This window comes from Carya illinoinensis, chromosome 12 (genome assembly GCF_018687715.1).
Source record: "Carya illinoinensis cultivar Pawnee chromosome 12, C.illinoinensisPawnee_v1, whole genome shotgun sequence".
Lineage (NCBI taxonomy): Eukaryota > Viridiplantae > Streptophyta > Magnoliopsida > Fagales > Juglandaceae > Carya > Carya illinoinensis.
The window spans coordinates 21,899,071-21,912,937 of record NC_056763.1 but is presented as its reverse complement, the minus strand read 5'-3'; the positions used below and the strand labels follow the sequence as shown (position 1 = coordinate 21,912,937).

At 36.3% G+C, this 13,867-nt stretch overlaps 1 protein-coding gene across 1 annotated transcript; it reads right to left on the bottom strand.

The window, feature by feature from the left end:
- Window positions 1-2,335: 2,335 nt before the first annotated feature.
- LOC122289936 lies at window positions 2,336-11,384 on the bottom strand. The gene is made up of 4 exons (XM_043097373.1): window positions 9,754-11,384; window positions 3,760-3,906; window positions 3,271-3,387; window positions 2,336-3,160 (listed from the first exon to the last, which is right to left on the bottom strand). The coding sequence occupies exons 1-4, from the start codon at window positions 11,248-11,250 to the stop codon at window positions 2,549-2,551; spliced, it is 2,373 nt and encodes a 790-aa protein (XP_042953307.1). The 5' UTR covers window positions 11,251-11,384; the 3' UTR covers window positions 2,336-2,548.
- Window positions 11,385-13,867: the final 2,483 nt, after the last annotated feature.

The window sequence follows — 13,867 nt, the reverse complement described above, 5'->3', positions numbered from 1 at the left end:
AAGCAGTGGAATTGAATTGGACAAAAAAAAAATTATTTTTTTTAGTAGCCATACTTGACACTGCATCACAATTTAGACGTTATGCACATTGAAAAAATATATATGAGAATATTTTGAGTACCCTGATGTCAATACTAGGGAAGACAAAAGATACAGTCAACTCTCGTAAAGATTTGAAAAAGTTGGGAATAAGATCGGAGCTACATTTGTAATATACTGGGTCATCAGCTTATATACCCTTTGGATGGTATACACTTTTAAGTGACGAGAGAAAGAAATTCTATGACTGGTTCAGAACAATTAAATTACCCGATGGTTATGCTTCGAATATGTCAAGATGTGTCTAAGCTCATGATTGGAAGATAACTGGTCTCAAAAGTTGTGGCGATTGTTGCCAATTGGTGTGTGCGGAAAGCTTACTCGAGATGTTCGTACAACTCTCACAGAATTAGGGCAATTTTTCAGGCATATTTGCAGTAAAATGTTGAAAGTTGATGCCTTATTAAAAATGGAAGCTGACATTGCATTGATATTGTACAAGATGAAGAGTTTGTACCCGCCTTCATTCTTTGATGTAATGGTTCATTTGACTGTGCATCTACCTCGTAAGGCTTTAATTGTTGGCCCCATTCAATATAGATGGATGTATCCTATTGAACAGTTTTTTGGAAAACTTAAGCAATTTGTTGGGAATAAGGCTGGTCCGGAAGGATCGATTGCAGAGTCATACATTCATAATGAATGGCATACATTTTGTTCAATGTATTTTCGTGTGGTTGATACTAGATTTACGAGACCAGATCGAAATTATGAAGGTGGACAAATGGGAGTTTTGTCAGCATTTACTGTGTTTTCCCAAAAAGTACGTCTCATAGGTGCACAAGAGGGCTATGACCTATGTGAGCGAGAGTTTGAAATAGCTCGATGGTATGTCTTGAATAACTGTGAAGAGATTGAACACTATTTGAGGTTAGTGATGATCATCTAATTTAATAGTATTTTTAAACGCATTTATAATAGAAAAATTCTATGTGCAGTCATTTTTGCGGACTCCTTTGTGCACTCCAGTGATATGATTGGTTGTGTATTAAAAAAAATTAATCCAGCCAATCATATCAGTGGAGTGCGCAGGGAGTGCGTAAAAATGATTGTATGTAGCATTACTCTTTATAATAATATAGTATATATTGATACAAATTAATAGTCCACATTAACATACACAGCGAAAATATACAACTACTTTGCACAAATGGTGTGACTGACATAGAAAAGACGCACGAAGAAGAATTTGCCTTGTGATTTGAACATACAGTATTACTAAAAATAACATGCGCAATTATTTTGAACTTTATACATTTTGTAAGTGTCACCATATTTATATATGATATTGAAATAAGTATAATAATATTTATTTATGTAGGTTGCATCAAAATATAGTGAACATTAAAGTAAAACCACTAATAGGATTATAATGGTTCATTTAAGTAATTAAAAAAATTCAACATGGTCACGTTTATTATCATTCTAATTAATTAATAAGTTCATATTAATACTTGATATTGAATATTTGCTTTCTTATGTTACAGGCTTTGCAGCAGCTTAGGAAAAAAGTTTTGAAGCATGCTAAGTTAATAGAAGACCAAGGAGTATGAAAAAACAGAAGACCAAGCTCTGTAGTTTATTGTTGTGTATTAAAATTTAATTAAATCAATGTATGTATCTCGTAATGATCTTAACAAATTAGGTCAAACAATATAATATGTAATAGATTGCATCGTATATGTTGCATGCCTTTTACTTGATTAATATTTTTTTTTCTTTTTTTTTTTTACATGCATTTAGTTGTTTATATTTTTAGTTTTCTACAGTTAGCTATTTTTGACATAAATTTAATCTTCCATTTTAATATATTTTACGCTTTTAGATTAAAAATAAACACTCAAATATTTTTTTTCTTGAAAAAATATAACATTCAAGCTTTTAGAAAGAAAAAATAAATAAATCTGCTTAAGGCTAAAACTCGGATTTTAGGGTTTCAAAAACCTAAACTCATCAAAGTATTGGCCCGAGTTTGAAACGCAGCTTTCGGCCCGAGTATACCCAAGTGTCTCAACCAGTTGAACAGTCCTAGACTGGTATCAGCCTGGAACTGGCTATGGGAATAGTTCAGTGTCCCTTTGTTTCAGCCATTGGAAGCTCATGGGAGAGGCACAAGAACCATTTCTGCTGCACAACAGAAACTGATAGCATATGATCTACGCCAATGACCGCACAATAGAGAGAAAATTAACAGTAGCATCAGAAAGAAAATAAAAATAAAAAATAAAGAAATATAAGTTCAGAAATAAAAGCAAGGCATTGATGGTTACTATAGGCCAAGAACACAGGTAACATAGCCTGTGGAATTTTTCACTCTGCACATCTCATACAAAATTACAAAGGGATGAGAGAGAAGTACCTTGGGAGAAAAAGAAACTCTACAATTTTCATTCCATATATTTTTATACCTTTTCCATTCTGCATTTGTGTTGTTTTGTTCTCATCTACACTATACCCTATGAGACAGTCCAAAAACTTTCTTCAGTGTGCTAAATACAGCACACAAAAGCAAAACCATCATAATCTTTTTTGAGGCTAACATCCTAAGGTTCACCCTCAGACCATGTTTCCTCATTAGACTCACCACCGACGAACCCAAAACGAGAAGCCTAGACCCAATAGCACACACCACAGTTTTCATCGTCTCTGTAGGCCCGCACACATTGCCCACATCGCTTGACACCTCCACATAAGACCACACGGAGCTCTCCTGGCTGCTCACTGCTTGGTTCAGTCCAAGACTGTCATTTAGCCAAGCAGAAAACCTGACCAGCAGTTTTGCTAGCCATGCAACCTCATCGTCAGAGATTGGGCGCTTCATCCAGTCACCCTTGTATTTGATTTCTGATAATGCATGGTTTCCCACTCTTCTGGGCTTGAATTTGTCATCACGGGAATTTGAATACCGATTCGCTTCTGGAGAAAATGACAGCGTCCTAATAGCATGCCCACCAAACAAGCAGCTCACCCGTTCTTTCAATGAATCTATGCACTTCAGGTTGTCAGCAAGGTTATCACCGGAAATTGCTTGTAACTCAGCTTCTGCTCTCAGTATAAACAGCTGCAAATAAAATCATGAAAAATTCAATGAGATCTTCTAGTGTAGATAGTTAATGATTATTGTAGTAATCACTAGAATTAAACACACATGGCAATAATAAACTGTAGAACCTGAAGTAGGTGTTGGCCACCATCTTCCCCATCACAGAAGAGACGCAAATCTTTATTCCAGTTCTCATGCAAGAAAGATCCATCAGCATCACTCTCGCACAAGCCATCCTCCCAGTCCTAGTGTAATTATTAGATTACACCAAAATTAATCATTAGGGTAAGATACAATGGTACACAATGAAATATTGTTGCAAATACATAGGTGATGAAGGATAGACCATTGCCCCTCTGCAGACTCATCATGGTTCGTAGAAGACATCAAACATCATCACATGATGAACTGTATGACTTTTTATTGGTTTTCAGAATGATGAAGATTTCCATTTGAAGTAAGATCAACTTTCAGTTACAAGAATGGTGGCGGTATGAATACTTAAACAAAAAGAATGGTGGCAGTATAAATGTTTGAGAGCTCTTTTGTTTACTGGAAATGCTAATCATAATGGCATAGCAAAGGCATTAGCATAAAGGAAGGAAAGGTGAATCTACCTGCAACTGTTCACGAATTGAAGGAACAAATCTGTATAAGCTATTAAGCACTGATTTGCCTGATCCAGCTTGTTTTAAATGGAAAACAGTATCCATATTCTTTATGAGGTCAGCTAGCTCTTTTGATGATGCCAGTATGTTTATAACCTGTAAAAAATGCAGATGATAAAGAAAACTGTAGAAGCAAATATTATCCAAAGATATAACTAAAAAAGTGTCCACCATTTAATCAGGGTTAACTATTGGTCCTTGAGTTTTTACCCTTTGTCAAAAAACTCCCGAGTTTTCAAAAATGCAGAAAGTGACCCATTGAGCTTTTCAATTTTTCAAAACAATCCTTCCATACACTTATAGAAAAATAAAATAAAATAAAAAATAAAATAAAATAAAATAAAATAAGGAAAAAAACAATCCTTCCATCTATTTGCCCTTAAAAATAATTAGCAAAGCTTGCAACAAGTAAGCGGAAAGCCCAAGAGGGCCTAAAGATGGACGCATGTATCGTTATAGCCATGTCAGTAGATATTTAACAATATTCAAAAAGGACCAATTTAGCAATTAACCCTTTGAATAATTGAAAAACCATGCAGTGATTGTCACATTAATGCAAAAAGGATTATACATTGGAGTTAGTCCAAAAATGCTTAGTTCTAATATGATACTTTATTGAAGAAGATTTAATATACTTTTAGAGACAAATGTAAATGGACACTGAGTTGTCTTGACAAGCAGGTCTTTGGGGTAATGTTCACATTGCCGCTGTGTAAAATGATCAATCATTATATTATGTGGTGTTTGAGGATGGAGATAAATAGTAGGTGCTTGGAGATGGGAAGCGTTCCTTGGATGAGTTGAAGAGATTTTTTTTTAACACAATTTTCCTGGGCTTTGGTCATTGTTTGTAATAAGGACAATTTTCATAATTTGCTTGTATCCATCACTAGTGCTTGGTGGTTATTGGGTGTATTCTGTGTATGCTTCATGTGTACTTGGGCTATGCCTTTTAACATCAATAAATTTTTACTTATCGAAAAACGAAGTTTAGGCAGTATCTTCCAGCATTAACATCATGAACAACACAGCAACCTTCAGTAAGGACTAAAAGCACCCCCTTCTCCTCTCTCCTTTGTCCCCCCACTCTCTTGCTTCTCTTCGGTTGATGCCCATCTTTTGATGTAGGAAACTACTAGTTCTGATGTTCCTTGCCCACCAACTGCCGAACACCTACCTAATCGGATATTAAAACATAATTTCTATATAGTGGTTCTAATTCCATCAATTTCCTGTAATTCCCCCCTATGGCTTTCAAGTCTCCTTGCTGTTGCAATGGGCATCTCGCCAAGCAGCCCATATACCCCCCTGTTTAAAAACCTATCGATTCCGGTGACCATTTTCTTTGACTTCAGACCAGAAAATCATTAAACTGAACCAAGTTTAAATTTCATTTCTTTTCTTTTTTTTTAATCTTTTCTAGATACTGTATTGACTCCCCCCACCATCTCCTTTTGCAATTTGTTTGCTTTTAATGCAATTTAATCTTCTCCCCAAACCAAATAAAATAATCCATAATTAACAACACTGACAAAACATGCATATCATATGGTTAAAACCAAACTATTTAAGGCCATTAACATCATTTTCAAGTCATACCTATATGCATTTGTGTCTTTAAATGTTTTACTGAAACTGTTTGCCACCACCCAAACTCTGAAGCAAGATCTGGGAACTCAGTAATGCACCTTCTTAGATAGGGAACAGATGGTGGTAGACAGCCTAGAATTACAGGTCATAAAAAGCATGTTCTTCTCAAGTGATTGTGAAGACATAACACTAAGATAGGAAAGAGGAAACTTTTTTACAGAAAGATGGTTTTAAGTCTTACAAGAACCCTCAAGACTCGAAAGTATCAGTGCACAATAAAACCATGGTCAATAAATCATTTATTAAAATAAAACTGTAGTAATGAATAGACTATAATTCTCCTTTTCTTGCCAAACAAGTAACAGAAGCAAAAGTAATTAACACTCCTTTTGCCCAAGAATTTTCAAATGCATGTTACTAGGTTATGTTCAGCACTCTGACTTTGTACAAAATTGGATTTATGCTAGTTAATCTGAACTCCTTTTATTCTAAAACACCAAGGTCCAATACTAATCAAATTCAAGTATCAGATAATTCTTAATCATGGAAAGATGTTGGTTGGTCAAGGCCTGACTAAACCAATAACTACTTGGGGTTTAAAAAATGTTAACATAGATGGAATGTTTCTAAGCATTCTCTTAGAAGTAAACAAGAACTGACGGAACCAGCCAAAAGAACTGGCTGGAACCAGCCGCTGGATTCTAGAACCAGCCAAAACCAATGGAGAACCGGTCGGTCAGCGGTACAAAGCGACATAAATCAACATCAGTCGCTTTGTGTTCAAACCAATTATATATATTTATAATTTTTTTAATTTTATTCTTGTATAAAACGGCACATCGTTTTATTATTATGTGTTAGCAAAAATTTAATAATAAAAAGGATGCTATTTGGTTTAATAAAACAAATGGCATCGTTTTGGGTTACCCTGCCTCCCTCCCTCCCTCTCTCTCTCATGCATCCTGTCATCAACAGCTCAGCATTGCCCATCGATTTACCCATATAACCAATAATATGGAGGATCGGTTTCCCTTAATAAATTAATTTTGATCTATATTTTTCCTATTATTTGATGTCTTAACTTGTTTATTTGTGTATATCTAGGCATTTTGAGATTTTTGGAGCAAATTGTTGGTACCTTGAACAGTAACCCGAGAGCTATTTCCCGTTGTGAGTGAGCTATATGTTCAGTTTAGTTTACTTTTTAGAATGAAAAAATTAGAAATTAGATTATTTCCCATTGAATATGTTGTTGTGAATGTAAATTGTGGAAAGTTGAGTGAACTAGAATCTACATTTTAGAGTCTTAAACTTGTCATGTTTGCCATGTTGCAAACTAGTTGTTGTGTAGTTGTGATTTCCTATTTTGCATGGAAAGATTTAGAGATTAGATTATTGTTCATTGAATGAAGTTGTTGTGACATTGTTTTGATGTAAATTATAGAAAGATGAGTGAACTAAAATCTAGATTTTAAAGTCTTATGAGACGTTTGGACACATAAATGAGACATGAAATTCTCAAAATTCTCGAAACTTCTCATAATTTCTTTCTCATATACCAAACACTTTTTAGTTTCAAATCTTTAGGAAGTGTAATGACGTCATCACAATAGTTCAAAATGCGGTTAGATATGTGCGCTCCTACGCTACAAGATTAAATAAGTTTCAGAGATGTGGAGGAAAAAAAGTTTGATTGTAAGAAAATGCTCTCTTGTACCAACTCAATGGAACTCAACATACATGATGGAGAAAATTGAGAAGTTTGAGAAGGCTTTTAGCCGGATAGAGAGTAAGGATTACAGTTTCTTCTCTCAATTTATTGATGGATGCATGGGGCCTCCAAGAGCTAAGGAGTGAAAGACAATACAGGTGTTTGTAAGGTTTTTAAAAATCTCTCATGATGCATGCGACTACGAGACTTTCTGGATCTTTATATATCATGACCAGTACCAGTTTTCAAAATATTTGCCAACTCCAAAAAAACATTAATTAGGTTGAGTCAAACTAATAATCATTGTTTGATGACCATGGCTACAAGCATGAGAAGGAAATATGATAAATATTAAACGTTATTAGATATGCTGAGTTTATTGATGTTGATTGCAGTTGTGCTTAATCCACGTAGCAAGTTACTTAGTTTCCACTTGAAATTTATAATGAGACTCAGGCTAAAGAGTTGGTGTCAAGTGAGAGAGAGTTATTAGTGGATTTGTACGAGTATAATGCAACATTTAATTCTACCACGACAAGCCGAGAACATAAGCCCCCTCAGACATCTACAATCATAGATGATGGTTATGGTGATAACGATACACGATGGTACGATGAGTGATATCAAGCATCATCCCCCTTGGAATCTCCTATTTCCAAACCAGAGGTGGATTAGTATTTATCATATTGTTGAGACCTAGACCCCCTCTTTTAACTTGTTCATTTGGTGGAAACTTAATAAGGCTAATCATCCTATACTTGCAAGGATTGCACGACTTGTTGGTCATGCATGTTTTCACGGTTGCATCCAAGTCACCATTTAGGAAAGTCGTGTGCTTGATCCTTTTTGGAGTTCATTGGCTCCGACAACCGTTGATGCCCTTATTTGTGCTCAAAATTTGGTCGAAACATCCGTGAGCAACAATTGATATTCAAGAGTTCATGGATAATATGGAGAGCTTCTTGATGGAATCAAGTAATGTTTTGATATTCATTCAATATTCATTTGCTTTTATAATTTAATTTTAGTATTTTTTTTATCATAAAAATTCACAATATTTGATGTTTTATTCTTATCTATGTTTCTAATTTACTTTATGTTTTAAAATTGTAAAACTTTTATTTAGTAATATTTATATGGTGCATTGGGCACTTAAGACAATTTAGTTTGTATTTTTAATGTGTATTAGACATCTAAGGGAGTTGTTTTTACTTCTTCTTTTTTTTTAAATTATCTAGTATGTACTTGCTATTTCTAATTTTTTGTTAACCAAACATTAAAAATATAGTTAAAAAATTAGAATGAAACTTAAATATTAAAAATGGCTTTTAAAATGTCACCATATCAAATTAGGACTTTAATTGGGCCCCAAAATAATTTAGACAAAGATTAAAGAAAGCCCAAAAATACAATCCCAAATTGATGGCCCAACAACCTAACGGAACCAATCCGGCTGGTTTTCTCTCCCTCTATCAATTGGTTCAGTCAGTTTCATATACGTATGAAACCAGCCGTTTTGGTTTTGGGCCGAAACTGACTGGCCAGTTCAGTTTTTCACCCCAAGATTCTCTAAAGCTAAAAGATAGCGAACCTCAACTGTTAGCCCATAACACGGTTTAGTTTCAAGAGGAAACTTGAAGTAGCCATAACTTCTAATCTGAGATGAATTATGGGATCCATCTCCTATCAAAATGACCATCAGTTTGAATACCACAAATCTTCCATAGGGAACTCGTTCAGATCCCTTTTATGCCCTAAAAACCTCCTGTGTTCCACATGTTTCTTGGCTTTTTTCTGCCCACCATTATGTTCAGTTCAGTCCTCTCGAATTCCCCTCAGAAGACTATTTTCTTAGTTGGAGGGTCCTGCATGATTTTAATTCCTTTCTAGTCTCTAATTTTTGTTTTCTTCCATGGGCAAGGTTTCTAACTCCTAGAAATATCTAATGTTTAGATTCCTGCAAGAATATATTATACCAAAGATTTCGTGCATTCAATTTCTCTCATCAACATTCAAACCTAAACTTGTGCCTTCAAGTTAAAGTTCAAACTCCTTATGAACTTTACTTACCTCTACGTAACTAAAAGGTAGTAACAGAAGAGGGAGAGCTTCGGGTACTTAAATCAACACCTCCTACCCAAATTGTTTTTTTTATCGGTACCCCCTACCCAATTATCAACATTTCTTACTTAGAAAAACAGGTTTCATCATTCACCAATCCATCTGAGTCAAAAATATGGCAGGCCTTCTCATCAAAAAAATATCCAAATAAGTAGTCATACAGGCATGGAACACACACAACAAAGTTTATGTTACAGCAAGATAAAGTAAAGCGCTAGAGTTTTCTCAATTCAGCTTGAATAATACATCAATGTAGATAAGCTAGTGATGATAAACCAAACTACATTGTTCACCAACAAACTGCAGTTCCATTGCAAGGCATAGAACTTTAAGTCAATGTTGCTTGTCAAAACTTAAGTACTCCAATAATTATAATGGACTAAGACACCATGATAAGAAAATCAATATGAGTGTGTATGTATATGTGTGTGTGCGCGTGCACATTTATGTATGCATATAATGCAAGTAAATTTCATGTACACGGATAAAGGCTAGCCAAAAGTTGTAATCAAGAAACGAACCTTGGATACCATCCTGACTATAATTTCAACGTCAGTGTGAAGAAACTTGTGCGCAAACCCGATGAAATGCATAACCAATGAACTGTAATACAGGTAATTAGACAATACATAACCCTGCCAAACAGGGTTATATTCATATTCACGAAGATTCTGAGAATTCTCCTTTCTATCACTCTTAATAGAACTATCAACTACCGCCTTCAGCTCTGCAAAATCATCCCAGCTGATAGACCAAGGCTCCATATAACTAATCCAAACATCAAACACCTCTGAGGCATTCTTGATTGACGTTCCCAAGGGATAAAACAAGAACGTCCTCAGTATAAACCGGTATAGCGGCCTTTGAATCCAAGCGTTCCACGATCTGGAAGGATGAACGGGCGCAGGCACATCCCTTGACTTCACAGCATCAAATGAACCCGAATTGGATACCCTCCGTCTCGGACTTGCACAGCATTCACCCCCACTCTCTTCTGAGAAGGTTCCAGAGCTCAAACTCAAGTACTTGACGAACAACTTCACTACGTTCCCCAAGCCTGAAGACGGTGGTGGGATATCCCCCGAGACCGACCGAAATGGAAATGATACGCCAAACGACTTCAACACGTTTACAGGTAACGGCGAGAAGTCGTTGTCCACTAACCAGAAATGGATAAAAGCATTCACAACAAGCTCCGCGCGCATCGTAACCGATCCATCATACTCGGAAGCATAGTGAAGCAACGAGCTCCGGTACGGTTGATGCACATTCAAATCGTGACTGGGCACAAACTCGCGAAGATACGCGTAGAGAAGGCGAATGTAGAGGCTGCACTCGATTCTTTGCTCATTTACGCGCTTGGAATTGGACAGTCCGGGGATCGAGGAAGTCCAATTCTCTAACCTGAATTTTCTAGCTCTTTTAATGGAAACTGAATCGACATTATCGGAATTGGATTTGCAAACCGGAAAATAAGCAAACCAGAAGAGGTAGTATTCGAAGACATTAAGCTGGACATGATGAGCGGACGGTTTTGTTGGATCTTCTTTGAGTTTGCCGGAGAACAAATGGCAGACATCGGAGAGGGGTCGGGCGTCATTGGAGGTAGAGAGGGCGAGTCGGGCCCAGTGGGGAAGGCGTTCAACGGGGAAGACGTACTTGACTAGGGAGAGGCGATCGACGGCAGAAATGGAGCGGAGGAGAACGCCGGAGGGTGAGAGTAGGGAGAAGATGGCGTTGGAGGCGGAATCGTTGGCGTTAGTGTCGATCCAGGCGGAAGATGGAGGGGGGCAAGATTTGGAAGGATCGGGGGGAAGGCCGAAGAAGAGTTTGCAGATGAGGGTTGGGAAGGCGAGGGAGAAGAAGTGCCGGGACTGGTCAGGTGAGTGCGAGAGCAGGAATGACTCGATGGAGGCGCAGATAGAGGATATTTGGGACGGCGAGGAGGCGTGTATGGCAGCGGCGAGGTCTTCGGATTTGGAATGGGAATCGACGGTGAACGAGTGGGGGAGCATCATAAGGCTCGGATGGGGTCGACCGTAGAGCAGCGACGACGAACTGAAGCTAGGGTTTTTATCTGAGCGAGGGAGCGATAGAGCGTGTGAGAGAGAGAGAGAGAGAGAGGTTTTTCGAGAGAAGGTTTTAAAAGACGGTGCTTGGGGCAAATGGCGCCTTTTTATGAGGGAAGAGATGATGGGTGTGTGTATACGTGGCGACAGAATGGGAGACCTTGCATTTTAAAAATTCAGTTTTTAATTCCTTACTTTTTTGGCGCATGAGTAAATATTTGTAATTTAGAAATTATTTGTATAATATTTAAATAGGCAAATCTTAAATAAATTTTGATAAAACTAAATAAATTACACTTTAAAAGGTATAAAAATTTATTTTTATAAGTAGAATCTATGTTTTTACAAGGCAGTGCAACTTGTACCAATGATTTAATCAAAGAAGTGGATCGATGAGTGTAAATGTATTTTTTTTTTTTAAGGCATTTGATTCATTTTTATATAGTTTTACATATTTTTAAAAAATAAAAAAAATGTCAATTCATTAATATTCACTTCTTTAACAATTAAATAAAAATAAAATAAAAAATTTAATCAGTCAATTTTATCGATCATTTTTACAAATAACTTATATAAAATTTGTATTTAATATTACTCTTTATAATTTTAATATGGTTAAGTTTTGTGTATGTTTTATGAAAAATTAGATAAATTTGAATTCACATAAAAAACATTAAAACAAATAAATGTAGATTTTACCTTTAAAAGAAAAAAAAAATGCGCAATCACGAACACAAGATTTGATCATCCACCAGCAACCATTACGCTTACGCACCACCTCACAAGCTTCAGTGGCCGCGAAGACTTCTATGTAAAATGCATATTTTTTAAATATTTTCTTTAAAAAACATAGTTACAAATTTATTTAAAAAATATTCTCCTACTAATTAAGTAAAAAAAAATCAATAATTTTTAGCGGGATGCAGCCTCGATACATTAATTTGCACCGAAGCGTGATCCTATTAAATTCTTAATTTTTTAATCAAATAAATGAGTTGCTTTTTTAATTTTAATAATTTGTATTTTTTTAATATTTAAAAATTCCTTCAGTGCGACCCTTCCCTCCCGATAGCATGATCCTATTAGGTTACGTTTGATTGTTAAAATGATTTTAATTTATTTTAAATTAATTATTGATGAAATATATTATTTTTTTAATATTTTATAAAAAATTAACTCATTTTAAACTATTTTATATATTTAAATATATATCTCAATATATTTATATTTTAAATAAGTCTTAGTTAAAATAACAAAATATTACTATTTATAATTTTATTTAAATAATTTAAAATTACTTCAACATGTTTTAAATAAAATAAATGAGCAAATGCGGAGGGGCAAGAGGCACTTGCGTGGGCTTTTTGGGTTTGGTTCATCAAAACAATAATGACCGGATTCGTTGAGCTTGTTGTCAGTGTGGGCTGGGTTCTCCTCCCAATTCTGAACAGACCAATATAGTACAAGGCCTTTCGCTGTGTTCCAAGTGGACTAGACCAGCTCTAACTTCCTTGAAGCAGGGCCGGTCCGGTTTCAACAGAAATTACAAGTCTTGACAAAACCCAAAAATAATAATTAAAAAAATATACACAAAGCACCTATATATATTTTAGGGGATTTGAATTTGGAACAAAAAGAATGACTGTATATACTACAAGCAAAGCTACAATATGAATTGTCCTTGTGAGGGAAGCTCCATCTTCTCTCTAGAAACAAGGCAGATTTTCTTCTGTCTGAGGGAGGTCTCCTCCCTCCATCTCTTTGTTTTCCCATATAGCTTAGTTCCATTTCCGTTATCTTTTTCCTCCTTTAGTTTTTTGTTTTCAATCAAGCGTCGTTTGGGCGGTGGTTTCGGTGGTCGAAAGCTCCACCTCCCGGTCAAGGAGCCCGAAGTCTTTTTCCAATATATCTCGCGGAGTGGTGGTTGCACGGTGGAGGTGGAGGGCATCGTTTGCATTTTTGGCAATGGCATGGTGTGGTCTGAAGTGTGTTTTTCTGAGTTTTGACCACCATTTTATACCCATGTAGCTGGGCGTGGTGGAAAACAGAGAGTCTCCGGTGTGGATGGAGTCCAGGTGCTTTTGCCTCCAGAGGTGTTTTGGTTTCTTGCAGGTTTGGATGTAATCCTGTGGGGTTTAAGGTACTCTGTTTCATCCATGGAAAACAAAGTGGTTTTCGAGATTCAGGCTGAGGTGCATGGGAGGATAAGGTGAGCTTCTGGGGTGGAGTCCGAATGTAACCCAGCGTGGAGACTCTTTGGGTGGTGGCTGGAGCGAGGGAGATGCAGTTTTTTTGAGGTTTTTTTGCTTTCTGTTATGGTTTGTTTCTGGAATAAATTCTGTGTTGGTCTCCGGTTTTGTTTCTGATTCCGTTTCATCTAGCCGAAGTGGTGTATGGGCTGGAGGGATGGTTATGGTTACAGGGATGAAGCCGGCGACGGTGAGAAGCCCTTGTGACCTTGATCGGTATATCTTGTTTTTTCAAAATGATGGGCTGGCGATGGTGACGGGATGCAGAAAGTGGTTTGTTTTAGTTAGTTTGTTGTGAGCAACCCTTGTGCAGGAAA

Excerpts from the sequence above, each read along its gene's own strand:
- LOC122289936 (XM_043097373.1), bottom strand. The coding sequence starts at position 11,250 with ATGATGCTCCCCCACTCGTTCACCGTCGATTCCCATTCCAAATCCGAA. Across the intron at positions 3,388-3,759 it reads CAATTCGTGAACAGTTGCAG|GACTGGGAGGATGGCTTGTG; the intron begins GTAGATTCACCT and ends TAATTACACTAG. Across the intron at positions 3,161-3,270 it reads GTGGCCAACACCTACTTCAG|CTGTTTATACTGAGAGCAGA; the intron begins GTTCTACAGTTT and ends TTTTATTTGCAG.